The sequence below is a fragment of the Hylaeus volcanicus genome, chromosome 6 (assembly GCF_026283585.1).
Source record: "Hylaeus volcanicus isolate JK05 chromosome 6, UHH_iyHylVolc1.0_haploid, whole genome shotgun sequence".
Lineage (NCBI taxonomy): Eukaryota > Metazoa > Arthropoda > Insecta > Hymenoptera > Colletidae > Hylaeus > Hylaeus volcanicus.
Window position 1 is genome coordinate 23,018,492 of NC_071981.1, and position 16,810 is coordinate 23,035,301.

The 16,810-nt window shown below is 33.6% G+C and overlaps 4 protein-coding genes across 9 annotated transcripts; 2 read left to right on the forward strand and 2 right to left on the reverse strand.

The window, feature by feature from the left end:
* Positions 1-165: 165 nt before the first annotated feature.
* Positions 166-5,244, forward strand: LOC128877924 (myeloid leukemia factor). 3 transcript variants are annotated; one of them, XM_054125591.1, is made up of 7 exons: positions 167-471; positions 1,354-1,540; positions 1,684-1,972; positions 2,062-2,203; positions 3,124-3,219; positions 3,996-4,055; positions 4,370-4,512. In XM_054125591.1, exons 1-6 carry the CDS (start codon positions 419-421, stop codon positions 4,012-4,014), a joined length of 786 nt encoding a protein of 261 aa, XP_053981566.1. In that variant the 5' UTR covers positions 167-418; the 3' UTR covers positions 4,015-4,055; positions 4,370-4,512. The 3 variants fall into 3 exon arrangements, with proteins under 3 accessions (XP_053981564.1, XP_053981566.1, XP_053981565.1); XM_054125589.1 differs by lacking the exon at positions 3,996-4,055 and having other exon boundaries at positions 166-471; positions 4,370-5,244; XM_054125590.1 differs by lacking the exons at positions 3,124-3,219; positions 3,996-4,055 and having other exon boundaries at positions 4,370-5,244.
* Positions 5,245-5,288: 44 nt separating this feature from the next.
* On the reverse strand, positions 5,289-8,454 carry LOC128877926 (uncharacterized). Its single transcript, XM_054125594.1, has 5 exons — positions 8,365-8,454; positions 7,006-7,339; positions 6,733-6,922; positions 6,106-6,660; positions 5,289-6,019 (listed from the first exon to the last, which is right to left on the reverse strand). Exons 3-5 carry the CDS (start codon positions 6,847-6,849, stop codon positions 5,840-5,842), a joined length of 852 nt encoding a protein of 283 aa, XP_053981569.1. The 5' UTR covers positions 6,850-6,922; positions 7,006-7,339; positions 8,365-8,454; the 3' UTR covers positions 5,289-5,839.
* Positions 8,455-10,563: 2,109 nt separating this feature from the next.
* On the forward strand, positions 10,564-15,350 carry LOC128877918 (integral membrane protein GPR155). Of its 4 annotated transcripts, none has more exons than XM_054125574.1 (12): positions 10,564-10,581; positions 11,259-11,429; positions 11,511-11,640; positions 11,713-12,002; positions 12,115-12,926; positions 13,000-13,067; positions 13,138-13,284; positions 13,356-13,495; positions 13,573-13,735; positions 13,798-13,972; positions 14,067-14,253; positions 14,338-15,350. In XM_054125574.1, exons 3-12 carry the CDS (start codon positions 11,573-11,575, stop codon positions 14,649-14,651), a joined length of 2,364 nt encoding a protein of 787 aa, XP_053981549.1. In that variant the 5' UTR covers positions 10,564-10,581; positions 11,259-11,429; positions 11,511-11,572; the 3' UTR covers positions 14,652-15,350. The 4 variants fall into 4 exon arrangements, with proteins under 4 accessions (XP_053981549.1, XP_053981547.1, XP_053981546.1 ...); XM_054125572.1 differs by lacking the exon at positions 10,564-10,581 and adding an exon at positions 10,675-11,184; XM_054125571.1 differs by lacking the exon at positions 10,564-10,581 and adding an exon at positions 10,675-10,987.
* LOC128877925 (uncharacterized) lies at positions 15,221-16,646 on the reverse strand. The gene is made up of 2 exons (XM_054125593.1): positions 16,505-16,646; positions 15,221-16,224 (listed from the first exon to the last, which is right to left on the reverse strand). Exons 1-2 carry the CDS (start codon positions 16,563-16,565, stop codon positions 15,416-15,418), a joined length of 870 nt encoding a protein of 289 aa, XP_053981568.1. The 5' UTR covers positions 16,566-16,646; the 3' UTR covers positions 15,221-15,415.
* Positions 16,647-16,810: the final 164 nt, after the last annotated feature.

A 16,810-nucleotide genomic window follows, 5' to 3' on the forward strand; every position in this document is an offset into this window, starting at 1 on the left:
AAACATTACTACCAATCACATAAAAAAGATCGATAACTAGTAACTTTCTCCTCAAACGATACGATTCGTGTCACTACAAGAACGTCATAAGCTTCATGAAAACAGGTGTAGTATCGAAAAACTATATATGCGCTTGTGTGTGTATGTGTAACTGTGCATTAAGAGAAGCCTGTTCACTGTGTGTGTAGGGACATTCGTCGTTTTGAGATTGATAAACGCTGGTGTCAAGCTGCTAAGTAGTACTGGACGTTCGCTTGCGTTTCGGCACATTCCAGAGATTTCTACAAATCTCGAGAACCGTAACCTGTTATAAAGCGATTTGTACAGTTTGTCTTGATTAAAGCATTTTGTGTCTCTCGATTCCCATCGATCGTAAGTTTCGTCCTTGCGAGCAGTGTTCGATTTTCTGTTTTCCAAAATGTCCTTGTTCGGTTCACTGATGGGTGATTTCGACGACGATCCTATTTTTGGGTGAGTTGAGCGAATTTTCTTAACATTTCTGTATACCGTCAGATGCGCACACCATATTGTATGGAATTATTTTCCATCGATTTCTTCTTTGCACCGTTTCTTAAGCTATGAATTTACAAGAAACGTATTCGTAATCACGCTTGACTACGAAATTTCCCGAACATTTCGTGAAAAGTCGTTGTCAGATACATGTGTTTATAGAATTATTTATTTTAATACCATGTAACTTGTTACATAAATTATATTCTTCCTCGACGAATTGCGTTTATCATAGAGAGAGGGAATATAAATATAGAGGAGCAATGCGTTCGAGACACGTTTATTGTTAAAAAATTATGTATTACACTTAATGTATTAACTAAACCAACTGAATATTCTGAATGTAGCATTGAATACAATGTGATAATGTTTTATAGCTCTTACTTCATGTGTTCATAAGAACATAAAATAATCAAGAATATGTTAAACATAAGATAGAAGATTCGTTTCCATAGCAACTCACATTTATTTTCTGTCCATGCCATGTGACATACTTTGGAATCATTTTCTTATTCTTTTGTAGACAATGTAATCTATCAAAATTGATCCATTCATATGTGTATATATGTATATGTATATGGATGCATTATGGAGGTTTTATTATAACTAGTAAGGGAATCGTATGATAAGACTCAAATCATGCTGCTTCTATTCGAGTAGAGTGATAATAATATTTAACAATTACCAATGTTTAGAATTATTTTTTATAAATACTATTTAATGATTTGTTTGTTCACATTCCCTTCAGTTTGTAACTGACCCTGTCCAAAATGTATTCATCTTGGTCGTAGGGTCTCCTTGTAAGCAAGGTATATCAGAGTTTTAATTATGTTTTTATTACAGGTCCTCAATGCGGTCTATGAGACATATGATGAACTCTTTATTCAATGATCCATTCGAAATGATGAATCAGAATGCTATCACAAATGATCCCCACAGGACTAGAAATCACCAGGATGATCTTCAGATGATGCCATTTGGATTTCCACCGATGCTATCGTTTAATATGGGTCGATTATTCACAGATTTTGTAAGTAAATTGGGGTTTATGCCTTCTTGACTCTGAAAAATGAATCAGTTAAATTAAATTAAATTTGTAGAAATCAATACACCTAATTGTATTGAACATGTTGAAACCAGACAAGTAATCACACCGTATTTATCATGTTTCAGGACAATATGGCACCACAAGGAAATTGTCATTCCTTCACTTCTAGATCTGTAATGACAATGGCTAGTGGTCCCGATGGGCGTCCGCAAGTATATCAAGAGACCATGTCTACAACAACTGCTCCTGGAGGTGTGAAGGAAACGAAAAACACAGTTTCCGATTCTCGCACTGGAGTAAAGAAAATGGCTATAGGTCATCACATTGGTGAGAGGGCACATATTTTGGAGCGAGAGCATAATGTTCGTAGTGGGGAGCAAGAGGAACGTCAGGAATTTATTAATCTCGAAGAAGGTGATAATAAAAATACTTTCCATTTTCTAAAGAATTTTTTGTATTTTAAAAAAAAATAAGTAATTTAACATACGAACATTGTTTTACAGAGGAAGCAGAGAGTTTCAATAATGAGTGGGAAACGCGTACTCGCCAAGCAGTCGGTGCGATTGGCAATTCGCGTTACGGTGCACATGGTCATAGAAGTCGTCCTGATCATAGACAACTGGCTTTACCTGATGCATCTGGAAGGTTAGTCTATTAAATTTATAATGTATACAGTAGAGAAAATTTTGAAGAAAGTACTGGTTAAAAGTAGGGTGATTCTTTTGAAAGAGCATAGATCAATTTATACTAAAGAGAATGTTAAAAAATATTCTTTATAATGGAATATCAATGCACGTAGCATGCACAGTATAGTAGAAAATACATATTTTTATTTCTTGCCACAAGTATGTCTACAAATATAGCAGTAATAGACATACTGATGAAGTAGTTCTTATTTGGAAATTTGGAAGCTATGTAGTAGATATGGGATTAGAAATATAAAAGTTTATTCTATTTAATTAATAAGCTAATATATGCAATGTAAAGTAATATTATTGAAATATTCAAATTTATACAGTGTGCATAAGAAATCCAGAAGGCGAACCAGTAAAAAAAAGTGAACGGAGAAATGGGATCACATCACGCTATATTAATTGTTTCTCATTTCGCGCGTTTTCTGCCAAAATTTTGTATCAAGTATTAAAATAAAAGAACGCATGGCTTAGTATTTATTTCTTTTCCCTAGATTCAGTGTAGCATGATCGATAGATGTACTTGCATTGCATTATAATATTCTTGTGATACTTATTATTCTTAGATTTAACGGTACACATGATATTAAATTATAATCAACATTCTAATGTGTCGCGAATCTATCATTTTCGTAACAATTATTCGTCAACTGTAAAGTCAAAAAAATAATAAAAACGAATGTAATAATAAACCATATAATGTTGCACTTGATTTTCTATTGTGTAAACAAATATAAACATGCTAATTGTACTCTACTTCCACTGTAATTCAAAGGTACTAACGAAAACGTCCAGGAAGCTATGGTTCTAGTTTGTTATTTTGTATCAGCTCCGTTTTTATTTTATTGATTTGCTTGTTATGTGCTTTTATAGTCGATACTCGAATTCTTCGAGATGGACACCTTCTCCTAGACGTAGTATAAGATCACCACCTACTTCTAAGACACACACTGCTGCTTCTGCTTTAAGGTAAGTTTGATTAGCATTGTAAGATGTTCAGATCGAAGAACATTGGTAAGATTGTAGATAATAACAAAGATAATAAAACCCGTGATTCCAACGATAGCTTTTTATTTTTATCGGTAATTGAATACAGAGATACGTAATAAGAGCGATGTAGATAAATTTCTAATTAAAGATTGAAGCATTATTACGTTTTTATCTTTGTATTTTATCATGGATAAGAAAAAAAAACCATTACTGGAAACTTAGTATTGTATTATGTAAAAAATATCCATGTGTTCGTGCAATAAAGTAAAACTAATTTCAGTGATAATTTAAACACTTTTACACCCACAAGACATTTTATAATACAGTATGCAATTGTACACATGATTTATTTAAATAGATGACGGATAAATATATTAGCTGTAAATTTGTTGCATGTTTGATTAGTTGATACACCCAGTAGTTTTATTTGCTTAAATTTCTTTTTAGAAAACACTTTATGTATCATCATTAATTTGTCTGAAAAGCTTTTATTACTTTATAGAGTAAAAATATGAATCTATTTTTTTTCTGTTTATGTTTATTTCAGGAGAATATCGGAAATAATAGAATGCATTCTTATAATTCTATGAATGTTCTAATTGCTAAAATTATGCTCTTTCTTCTATTCACATATTAAATAAAGTACTATTCGTGGCTGTATTTATTTGTTTATTTGTCAATTTATCATTTATCTTATGTTCTTTGTAATGTAGCAAAAGATATTGGTATGGAATACACCATATTGTGTATTGCAGGTACAGCCGCAAATATTAATAAAATAAAAGCATAGTACACAGTGGTGACACTTGTGCAACGTAAGTACGTTGCGTTTCATCCTACATTATTTGTTATGTTGAGCATTATAACTTATTAATATACGTTTACGATTATACGTTGGTTAGTTCTTGATAAAGTAAAAGTGTTATTTCACACTAAAATTGTAAATAAAAAATTTCTCATTAGCCGTAAAATTTTTAATTTACAATTTTATCATTTACTATAAAACTATCATTAAAAAATTCTTTCCATGAACTAATCGCATAACAACAGAGCAATATTTGTTACTTTACATTCGTTTGCTTTTGAAAGAAGCAAACATACTATACTTTAAACATTCTCATGTTCGCAGTTCTGATACATCTGGTCGTATCAAACCAGTTGCTGCTAAACCAACAGCAACAGTAACAGCATCTTCAGCAAATGCAATAGGAAACCGAAAACGTGAACATACACCGGATGCTAAAGTTTGCAAAAAACGTCACTCTGAATCAGATAGTAATATTTAGATCTTATATTAGAATCATTTAAACTATATTCTAACAGTACTGCAAAACTTCGGTAAATTTGTTCTCGTTTAAAAAACATTTCATAGAAGTTTAAAAGTATTACTTGGTTCATTTAATTCGCAAAATGTATATTTTACAATCGACTTTATATATACATCTTAGAGATAGAAATAAAGTGAAGTAGTTTCTTTTGTCCCTACATTTTTTGTTTGTTTGTCAAATTTTAATCTTTACTTAAAGTACGGTATGTTTATATTTACCGAAGTTTCCACTGCAGTTACTTTCCATTTTACGAATAGATGTACTATTTCTAGAATCTTTATGGATGATGATATGTAATTAGATATAGAGATTCTGCGGGATTATGTATAACAAGGTATATGAAAAGTATGTGAGTAAGAATGCATAAGTATATAATTCTGTCTTGAATGCGTTTACAGATGCATCATCGAAGAATTGTTAAAGAATCATTATTTCTCGAAAAGTTTAACTTTTGGTAAAAATAATGATTTGGGAAGATACATTATACTTTGTTGGAACAATTATTGTATTATCACTTACATTCTTTAGTATTTTATTTTCGTTGATGTCTTGAAGATTAATTTTAAGCAAAATTCAACTGTTTAGCTGTATTTTTTGGTACAAATTATATTTGAGCACAGATATGTGTTTGTAGTGAGTGTATTCAACAATGCCAAATATAATAGGAAGGAACATATTTTGGAGTAGCGTATTTATCAATAAATGAACAACTTCATGTAATAATTTTTCTTGTCACCGTTTATTCAAATAAAAATTATAGATGTAGTTATAACTCAAAACCCACGTTTTACGTTAAAAATAAAAAGATTAAATATAAATCATCCCTAATACCAGAGTTTTCAGTATAGTTTTTCTACATAAGCAATAAACTAATTTAGCCTTATCAGGCTTTGTTTCAATGAAAACATTAATGAATTTGTCAAGCACTAGTAAAACTTCGTCCATTTTAGAACAGTACTAATAATTATAAATTCATAAACAACAATATTATTGAATTTAAAAAAATTATTCTCATAAAATATAAGCGTTTCTTAATGTTTTCATTGAATCAGCACTTCGCAATATTGCAAAAAATACTGTATATATTTTTATTAAGATTTCCTTAAAAAATATTGAACTCTATATCGTAACAAGAATAAAATCAATTTTTACAATACATAGTAAAGCATTATCATGGTAGTCAATAAAAAAAAACAGAAAGTAAGAGGAAAGCCGGCAATAAAATGACATGTTATATTTTGTTTGCACCACACTGGGTGGATTGACGTCTGTTAATTATCCTCTGCTAAAGTGTTAATTCTTGCGTTAATAGCCAAAAGTTGACCCACAAAGGCTGAATCGCTTATAACCGTGGCAAGAGCAGAAAGCAGATCTTCTAACGTATCCTGCGACAGACCTAACTGTCGAGCACATTTTGCAAGGATTTCTTTCTCCTCTGCGTCAGGATTAATCTAAAGAAAATTTATCTTTTTAGGATCGAGAAATTTCAATATGTAATATATATTGCATGCAATATAGATTAAATAAGTTGATTTACCATCGGTGAACTGCAAAATTTGTTGAATGGCATTTTGACCCTTTTCTTGCCATTACTCGTCTGATAAAAAATTGTAAAAGTTGGAGCGTTGTTCCTGTCTAGCTCAACTGGGAAATATATACCAGCTGTAAGATGACCTTTCGTATCTCTCGCAAGAAGACTTCGGAAATTATAAACCAAATTTCTTCGTTCCGTAACATCAATGGCAGTTAAGTATGGCCTTGCCACATATATAAGGGCAACTTGTGTTCTCTCCAAGGCACCAGGTCGAGTTTTTCTCTCATGCCATTCGACATAATCGGGATCATTAGCGCATAGAAAGTAGTTGTACTCTTTCTTACAATCTGGCTCGTCATATTGGGTGAACCAGCCAGTATGCGGATATGATTTATCTTCCATTACAGTAATGACTCGGGCTACGTGATATCCAGGATCAAGAAGCATGACTCCTCGACGCCCGTTAATATCAATTTTCAGACACACTAGTACGTGTTCCTTCTCCCCACTGTCAGCAGCGGGTGGTCCACCGACGTAAGTCTCGACGTTGTCAATAGTCTAAAGAATACGATACATTGATTGTATAATTACACTTCGATACATTAAATTTTTATATAATTTTAAACATACTTCTTCACAGGATACCAAATAGAGGCCACTTGCTATACCAGGAAATGTTTTGTTCAACCCGCTTAACCGATGTAATAGTTCAAATCCTAGACCCACACAAGTGTGATGTTCACGCATTATAAGTGGTTGATATTTGCGATAAAATCTGTCTAATATGCTTTCACCACTTGCAACATAGTCCTTGTAGAATCTATTGCGAGGAGAAATGTTTCATTAAAGATTTATTCAAGATTATGGTTACCCAAATATAAGAACGTAAGATGCTATATTTACCCAAGAAAGTTGCCAACGGTATCATAGCGATGCTCGCGCAGTAAGTGTTGCGTTTCTAATTCAACGCTGCCTGCTAGTTCCTCGTACTGTTCGACCGTTGACACAGTCAGGGCTGGTGACTCATAATGGGCCCAAACCGGCAGGGGTAGCGGCACACCCCTGATCCAGGGCCCGCGTGCCTGCCCCTGTGGCTGGCACCATATTTCTGCCGTCTCGAGTCAACTTGGCCACTCGCTTCCCCATCGGCCAACTGTTGGCACGAAGCCATGCTCATCCCTGCAGCTGCTTATTGGCTCCACAGGGCTCTCTCCGTGCTTTATACTCTTCTCTCGCTCTGCAAACAAAAAATTTAAAAGTTACTATCTTATTTCTCAAATCATTCCTTTAAAAGAATTTTTTATTAATATTATAAACAAAATTTATATCATATAAGTTTTATTGAGAAAATTTTAAAACATAAAATTCGCGTAAGAGAAGGTTAATCAACGCCATTTAAGTCTCACTTACAACAATCATTATTGTTATCGTTAGATTTATTTACCGTAAGTCCACTGCTATTTAAGAACACGAATCAATACGGTTCCGTATGACAAAATTTGGAAAATAAATCCGGAGAGACGAATCGGTTTTGTCGTTGGCATAGTGTCCAACATGGCGACGTAGTATATACGCGTGGTGAATCAATACACGACCAAATAGAGATGTAGCGTGCCACGTGTCTACTGCGACCTTCGCCGCACGGTGTTACCCGATCGTGCTAATGCACTTTGCTTGCGTGGTAATCCGAAAGAAAGGATTTGCTGCCATTAGCGAAGCGTTAAAATGACGTTGATCTCCCGACGAACTTAACTCCTATTATTTAATACTTTTCAAATCGATTCGAAACAAATTAATCATCGAAACGAAGGCAATTATGTAAGTATAAACAAAAAAAAATCATACAGGTTCAATGTTCTCTTCGAATTAACATAAGGTTGCGACTTATTCGGAAACAAAGAAGGTTTCGAATTCAATTCGTAAAGACGGACAGAAAAACACGAAGATGCTGAAAACAATTCTGTTTACATTTTGTTTTGCGCATCCATGATTCGGTCTCTCCGAAACAGTGTCGCATCGTCACGAAATTCTCGCCTTCGTTCGTTACGTCATTAAACGTACTAACTCATGTCGCAAATATGCAGGATTCAAGGCGAAAAGTATTTCCTTTATCAACCAGCCGTGAACGATGTTTCATGCAAGGTATAGGTAAATCGTTCCAACATTACGAGAATTTATTCCATAACCGAATACAGATCGCGTTTACCTCGATTATCAAACACGGAGGACGAAAACGTAAACTTAAACCAGTATTCAACTTACCCATACAATGAGCGCACCAAACAAACAAAAACTTTCTCTCCTCGGAAGCTTGGCACAGTTCACGTGTCCGAAGCTGAGCAGAACTGGGTGGTGGAACGTGAGCGGGAAGATTATATACGTTCAGAGGCTATCACCCCTCTCCCTCCTTACCCCTCCGCCCACTCTTTGATCGGTCACCACGTGACCGCTACTCTCATGCAAAGTTTAGAAGACGCAATTCGCGCAATTCTCTTTCTTTATAAACAAACCAGGATACTGATTTCTTTTTCTTATCCGTTATCAAACGTATCGCGACTACTTGATCGTCTTACATCCGATAAACTTGTTTACGTCCGAATAATGCACGCGTTTTCACATGATCGTTTGAAATCACAGATGGAGAAACTCGTATCTAAGATAAGAATTTTTAATAACGAGTAAAAGATACTGTTTAAACGTTAAACAAAAATTATTATTTAATAAACGAAGGACGAATCGTTCCTTTTATATCGTACTCGTTCGAAATTTCGATCTAGATAAATGCTTTTCCCATCTTTGAAGGTATCGTTTAATGTTCTAAGAATCCGTAATCCGTATACGTAACGGGAATATTCATCTTTGATACCATTGGTGGAACGCATCGCGCCTCTGAAAATTATACGGGTTTTCAGCTGTTTGGGTATCGAACACTTACGTCAACGAGTGGAATAACGTCACGATGAGTAATATACCATATGCCTACGTTATCTGCAATGCTAACACAATTAGCGCGATTTCCAGGAAAAACAGGATATACCTGGAGTCTGGGTTTGTCCAGCTCTTTATTCACTACCTGGACATTGAATGTGCTATTTTCATCGACCTTGAAAATGAAATTTTCAAGGGTCCGACTTTTCTTCGTAAATAGAAACTTATTATCGCAAAATTGTAGGCCGCGAGGCCGTACCGTTGTTTTAGTGAATCAGTTGAGGTCACGGATAAGTGAAAGCAATACATACCCACCTACAAATCTGGATATACAATCGCGCACGAATTAGTACATAGTTCGCATTAAATACGCTGACTATCGGCCACGTGATTATAATGTGACCCGTTGTATATACTCCGATTAGGATGAAGTTACGACGCAATATTACTACTCGATAAAATTGGAAGTAAACCAGCTGGTATTGGTACAATTTGCTTAAGAATAGTTGGACAGCTGAGACAATAAAAATCCATAAACTTCATATCATATGTACCAATTGTGCAGCAATTGCAACTTCTCAATTGACTTTTTCACTCGAAACAATGCAATGACGTAATTAAGAATTTTGAGGTTCTTTGTAAAGATAAATTAATCCTCACCCTTTGAATATTATTAAAAAACTAAGCAAGATTTCGAATTTTTATAGACTAACATAACCATCCAAATGTTCGTATAAAATATTTCTGGAAGACAATTACGAAGAAAAGTAATATTTTTAGTTTTACACTGAAACACCGTATGTATTCGAAATGTTTTCGTGTTACAGATGAGTCATACGTTCCTTTGTTTATGACCAAGCAAAAAATTTTGTAGTCTGCATAAATATTTTGCCCAAGAAGTCTGCCCGAAGTTTCTGTTAACCTTCCGATCGATAGATTAAAAGGTGGATCAACTAGAGTGTGTATCGAGAACGTTTTTCTTTAGATTGCAAATACATAGTTGCGCAAAGTGTAAGAATTTATGATCCTATGGAGATCAGTGACGTAAAGATATATTTTGTCTTTCACTCTTTATGTATGTTACATTGGTGGAATGCATCTGTGTAAATGTCTTCCCATGTGTGTAAATAAACAATGACCCTGGAATGATTTATGCAGTACTTTGTTTCTCGTACGAATTGTAAAATAAAGTTGAAACGGTATTTCATTTACTGATAAGTTTAATCATCGATGATAACCTATTGGCAATAATCTCGCGCAATTACGCCTTACCAATATAACAAATTAGAAGAATTTCACATTAAAAATCATGATACGTAGACACTTCTTAATATATATATTCTATATATATATAATAGAATCGCAATCACCTTATTGATGATTCATACATAGTTAGTAAACTTACATATACATATGTATATGTGAATACTCGAGTGTCTATCTATAATAATTGAAAAATACTAGTATATATTGAGTATTACAAATGTAAACCTTAGTATTTTACTTAAATTCTTTAGCTCATATACCGATAATACACCTATAGATTAACAGGTGATTAATTTGAATAAAAATCAAAGATGTAAAAGAGGTTATGATATAATCGTATTAATTATATAAATATTTCGAAAAATTTTTCAGCGAATTTTATCATAATCTTTGTTGATTTTATCATGTGATTTGAAGTCAAATATTGCTCCCTAACATTAAATTTTGATGTTCGTTTGACGCACGTGATGCGAAAAGACCAATCAGATGAATTAACACAGAATTATTGATATTCCACTGCATCTGAATAAGATTGAAAATTGCCCAGACACGTAACGCGTACTGTGATATCGTGGTGGATCTCGTTATATCGTGAATGTTTCGTCGATATGAACTTGTATACATTTTTATGGTATTAATCCGATAATAATAACTTTTATGGTCGTCTCGAAGAGATTTCTAACAATTTCCTGTGCGTACTTTTTATTTATATCACGAACGGAAGATAGTTGACATGTTGAACAAGTTTGAAATATTCGCAGTAATTCCCGATAAGTGGAAATTTCCGTACGCGTTGCGCAATGTTTATTGCTCGAAATTTGTATTTTTGCACTTTTTAACAGCTGACATTAACGATCTCATCAGTTTCCTTCTATTTCTATACACGTAGTTTGTATAACACGCAACATATGCTGCTCGTTGTTTCACATATGGTATACTTAAGTTTGTTTCTAAAATTTTAGGACATACAAACGAAGAGAAGACACTTCAAATGATGATGAAGTTAATATGAAATTAATGTTGTATAATGTTTCTTTGTATACATGTCCATTTTGGGACAATAAAAATATATTTGAAAGATGACAACATTTATGATGTATTTAAATCATCATGATGGAATTATATACATATGAGAAAGTATCAAAGTTTGGTATTGTTTTTGCTTTGGTTTTAAGTCTATAAATTAATGTTTGATGTATAATTTATGTTTTCAGGAATTAAGAAATTGTATTAATTGTGTCTCTTTGGAAATTGAGCAACACATAAATTTACAGCAATGGAACCTGAACCAATGGATAACTTGTATCTTGCATTAATACAATGCTTTGCTATTATATTATGCGGGTAAATTCTGTATAATTACTTACAAGTTTCAAAATACTTTGTATACAATAAATTAAACAATACATTTTTCAGATATATTGCCGGAAGGTTTAATGTCATCTCAAAGGTAGAAGCGACTGGCCTGAATACTTTCGTAGGAACATTTGCTTTGCCCTGCTTAATTTTTATGTCGCTAGCAAAACTTGATTTTACTCTAGTAAATTGGAAATTCCTACTTGCCGTATTATTAGCCAAAAGTTCTATATTTTTTCTTGTACTTGGAGTATCTTTAGTTATTAAAAGACCATCAAATCCAGGATGTGCTGCACTTTTTGCAATATTTACCACTCAGAGTAATGATTTTGCTATCGGATATCCTATGAGTAAGTAAGATATAAGGCAGTGATTTCCACATTTTTTGGGTGCCTCCCAAGAAATGTATGTACTTACTGTATGCACTTTACATGTTACATTACTATTGACATATCTTTACAGTTGCTGCAATATATGGAAAAACCCATCCGGAATATTCTGCATATCTGTATTTAATGGCACCTATATCACTGGCTATTTTAAACCCAATTGGTTTTGTATTGTTGGAAATTGGCAAACGTAGAACTGAGAATCATACAAGTTACAAAGACATGGTTTATTCTATTGCAAAAGGAATTGCATTGAATCCAGTGCTTTTCATGACAATACTTGGTATCATTGGAAATCTTATTTTCAGTCATGTAGTACCATGCGTGCTTGCCACTGTTCTAGATGTATTTGGCAATGCTTTCTCAGCCACTGCTCTTTTCTTGTTGGGTTTAATGATGGTTGGTAAAGTGCATAAATTGAAAGGCACTGCCCTTGTTATACCAGGCATATTAATATCTGTAAAACTGTTAGTTCTTCCATTGGTTATAAGAGAATCTATTATTCTTTTAAATACTGGAGGAAATGCTACGGATACGCAGGATTTAAGTACATACGGATTTTTGTATGGTACTATTCCAACAGCCCCAGCATTATTTATTTTCACTCTCAGATACAATCTCGAAATTGATTTAATCGCATCGGCAATGGTTGCTTGTACATTTTTATCTGCTCCTCTTATGTTTGTATCGGCAAAACTAATCGATGCAGTTTCGGCTGGAATTACTCCAGCGAATTATATGCATCAGATAAATTTATTTTCTTTCGACGTAAGCGTTGCCTCTATAACAGTTTGCGTGTGGTTGCTGATATGTTTCCTCGGTTTGGAAAGAAAAAAATATACGAGTGCTACTCATCGATGTACATTGTGCATTGTAATTGCACAGGTTTGTAATAATATATATAATATTTATAAATCTATATAGAGCATAGTCCAATATACAGGAATTACAATTTTAGTTAGCTACAGCTGTAGGTGTGGTAATTTGGACGAAACTTGAACCGCATAGCACTGGATCAGTTTTATGGTAAATTACGATACTTTTTATCGCTTATTTTATTTATTTTTTGCATTACTATAGTTCCATTTCATTGTAGGTATGTTCAGTTCGTTTTAATTACCACGGGAGTATATGCGAGTCGCATGTGGACAATGGCAATAGCTGCAACGCTATTATATCTGAGTTCTCGTTCACTGAACTTTGTTAAAAATATGCAAAAATGGTTTTTCCCTGCTGGATGGGGGTATGTAAAAAAATAATAAATTTGTTTACGATTAAAATGATGAGTTAACTATAAGTTACATGCATTTACAGGCTTCCACTTTTAATAGTGATCATAATGTGCTCTACAATTACTCCAAAGGATTCTGAACTTGAGTTTAGAAATCCTAATTTTCAGTTTGGTAGAATTCAAGCTGCGATTTCTACTCTCTTGTTAATATTTTGTTTTATCGGTACGGTTACGATAGATGCCATATGAAATTCGTAATACGAAATGGCTTTTTAAAATTGTATGTTTTATTTATTACAGTAACGCTGGGCTGTTTAGTTTTACAACAAAGGTACCAGCGACGACATATTTCGTCATCTTACAATAATTTACCGGATAACGTAGAAAATTCTAACAACGATGACACTGAAAGACGCGTGGTCGATGTTGAGGATCTCGTTTCGCCTACTTCTCATACTCCAACGTAAGTGAATTGCATAACGAAAAACATTACTACATTGCTGAAAAATTAATTAATTATTTTAGTATCGGTTGCGAATATCCTGACGGTTGTCAGAATGGAGTCTGCAGAGGTAATTATAACGAAATCGACGAGTGCGACATGTATTTAGATGCCGAGTACGAAAGAAATGCAACAAACGATCCGCAAACACTTCGACATCTCGTATTTCTCATTTTACTCTTGTGTTCCATGCTTATTGTGAGTAAACAACGGAATTTGAAAATCGCAGTTACGAATCGAAATTTATTGCGAAGCTGCAGGTCAATTAATATTATACAACACTTTGCGACAGGCCTTATCTATAACGGTTGGAACGCTAATTACGGAACAAGTAACCGGAGTTTATGCGGAACTGGCGTTTTTTGATATTGCTCTAAACTTTGGCCAGTCGTTAATTGCGTTTGCTATCTTTGGATTAGATCCTGGCCTCGGGAAATTAGGATGCTGGTTGCGAAAAATGTGTCGTAAATGGCGCACTGGTAAGATCGTTATTCCTATATTTATTTTCAAGGTTTCTGATTATTTTATATCTCAAATACGCGAGATACATTTAACGTTCGCAGGGAAAGAATTGCAGCTTCCCCCCGAGGATGAGCTAAGCATAGAAACAAGAGCCATTCGAGAGCAATTTAATCGTTGCCATCTAGCTGAATGTCGTGATCGCATTGCAATATGTCGTAGACGCTTGCTAACGGTATACAAAGGTGTCTTCACGGGAACTGATCTAGTTAATTGGTTACTCGATGCTGGTGTTGCACAAACTAGAGATGAGGCCGTTTTATACGGCCGTTGTTTATTAGAAAGCAGGGTATTGCAGCACATCGATGGTACTCGGCATTTCTGCGATGAGAATTTGCTTTACACTTTCAATGCCTAACTGAGATATCTCGAATAAGTCCCGATAATTTAGATTCATTTTTATAGATTTTTTGATCCAGTTTTACAAATTATTTTTTTAGAATGTTGTAACATACGGTACGAAATTATTTATTTTTTTAACGTATCAAATTATTTTATCGTAAAATTGAACATATTTTGATGGATGTGTATATTATATTTTATTCTGGCCACTTTAGTCATAGAGTCGATAAATAATTCCTCGAGTCCCTAGGGAATCTCTTCGGTGTTTGTGAACTGTGCTGCTGTCATTTGTGATCGTAATTGACGCATATTTTATTATATAATCAGATATCTAAAAAAAAGTATAAGACAGTAATAATATAATTAATACAAATATGCCAAAGACAAACATGTTAGCATTTAACATTCTATTTTTAAATATTAGTATCCGTGCACAGTATTGAAAATTTTATCGAGTAATATTCTGGAATATTTGTATTTTGTAGTTTTCTTTTTAGAATTTATTTAATTTTGAATTAACAAAAAAGGTAATTTAAACTTATCGTAATGTTAAGGTACGATTCATTAACAAATGAATGCGTCACGCATTCTTCAAAGAAAGATTTTATTCTGTGATTTTATTACAGTAAAGAAATAATATATATTGTTCCTACATGACCTGTGAGAAATTGTATGAAATGCAAGATAAATGTAAAATAAATAACTGTTGAAAATATTAATATCGTCGATACATCGTATATATACAGTGACTTCTTTAAGGATTATAAATATATTAACGAATTAAATACATAAATCATCGTCTGGATCTTCTTCGTCGATATCGTCTATATCCTCTGGTTGATAATGTATTTTGGATGCATTTGTTGCATTTGCATTAAGAGTATATGGTAACACTGTTTCTTTTCTTTGTTTCATTTCATTTTCGTTTATTTCTATCCTGAACGAAGACTCGATTGTTTGTTTATGACTTTCAAATGAGGAATCTGGTTTTTTACTGTGCATTTCGATCTTTTCCGACTGAATTTCATAAGATACATTATTTTGATTTACCGCCTCCCGTTGTCGTAAAATCGTACCACCTAATTTACGATGTACAAACTCTACCATGTAATTAAAACTGTTATTCGTTCGTGAACCAGGGAACTTTTCTATTCTTACATATGTGGTGCCTAATGTTTGAATACATGGTATTTTACTTTGCACAAAATTTCGTCTATAAACGCAGATTAACTGTGGTACTTGTTTACTTAATTTCTCTAAGAACCATAAAGCTTTCGACAGACCAACAAATAAAATTAAAGACGTTAAACAGTCTATAATTACTGTAGACTTTACTTTTGTAATTTTTAAAATATGTTCCAGAATATCAAAGTCCTTTTCGCGAATAGTATTTATGTCGATTGCGTGTATATCGACTGTATAATAGTCGCATATATTTATGTTACTTGACATGAAAGGTTCGGGTTCATGTTGGAACGAAGACTTTGGATCAGAAAATAATAATAAGTCGAATGTGTGACTGCGATCTTTATCTTTCCACATTTGTATCCATCCTGCGATTAATTTTCTCGCAAACATTGCATCTACTCCTGAAATATATACATTTATAAACAGGTGTCTTTACTAATTTTTAGGCAAAAAACTTACATGGGAAGTTTGGCCATTAAAAAACTCAAAGCAATTTGAAATTGACGAAGTTCAATTAATGTAGTTCAATTAATGCTAACTAATGTTGTAACATTATTGTTGTTTTTATTTTGATGACGAGCTGTAATATTTTCGAGTTAATTCTCGAATTATTGAACTTCCCTTGTTAGTCAGGTCTGACACGCGAGTCTGTCTCTTTCTTTAAATAAAATAATATCGCACCTTCGTCGATGACAATTAATTTCGCGCCTTCCAACAAAGGCAACGTTTTGACGGACGTCATCGCGTTAATCGTAACCAATTGTTACGAACGTAATCAACTATCGAATCAACAATAACCACGCAGTTGATGCTTGATTCACGGACGTCTTGGTCGTCTCGAAGGTTCGTCGTGCGACACACTTCAAGATCGTTTTCGAGCACGATACATTTCAAAAAGTGCCTACGATTTCGCTAAATTAAAAAACAACGTTCACTCGACACGTTGAAACATTCGTCTACAAAATTCGAGAATAAATTTTCCAAATC

Bases quoted from the DNA above. Each gene is read 5' to 3' on its own strand.
- LOC128877924 (XM_054125589.1), top strand. From the start codon at position 419: ATGTCCTTGTTCGGTTCACTGATGGGTGATTTCGACGACGATCCTATT. The intron at 1,541-1,683 runs GTAAGTAAATTG...ATCATGTTTCAG, and splicing joins GTCGATTATTCACAGATTTT to GACAATATGGCACCACAAGG. The intron at 2,204-3,123 runs GTTAGTCTATTA...GTGCTTTTATAG, and splicing joins TTACCTGATGCATCTGGAAG to TCGATACTCGAATTCTTCGA.
- LOC128877926 (XM_054125594.1), bottom strand. From the start codon at position 6,849: ATGCGTGAACATCACACTTGTGTGGGTCTAGGATTTGAACTATTACAT. The intron at 6,661-6,732 runs GTATGTTTAAAA...CGTATTCTTTAG, and splicing joins ATTTGGTATCCTGTGAAGAA to ACTATTGACAACGTCGAGAC. The intron at 6,020-6,105 runs GTAAATCAACTT...AATTTTCTTTAG, and splicing joins AATTTTGCAGTTCACCGATG to ATTAATCCTGACGCAGAGGA.
- LOC128877918 (XM_054125574.1), top strand. From the start codon at position 11,573: ATGGAACCTGAACCAATGGATAACTTGTATCTTGCATTAATACAATGC. The intron at 12,003-12,114 runs GTAAGTAAGATA...ATATCTTTACAG, and splicing joins TGCTATCGGATATCCTATGA to TTGCTGCAATATATGGAAAA. The intron at 13,973-14,066 runs GTGAGTAAACAA...ACTTTGCGACAG, and splicing joins TCTTGTGTTCCATGCTTATT to GCCTTATCTATAACGGTTGG.
- LOC128877925 (XM_054125593.1), bottom strand. From the start codon at position 16,565: ATGACGTCCGTCAAAACGTTGCCTTTGTTGGAAGGCGCGAAATTAATT. The intron at 16,225-16,504 runs GTGCGATATTAT...TATATATTTCAG, and splicing joins ATTAATTGTCATCGACGAAG to GAGTAGATGCAATGTTTGCG.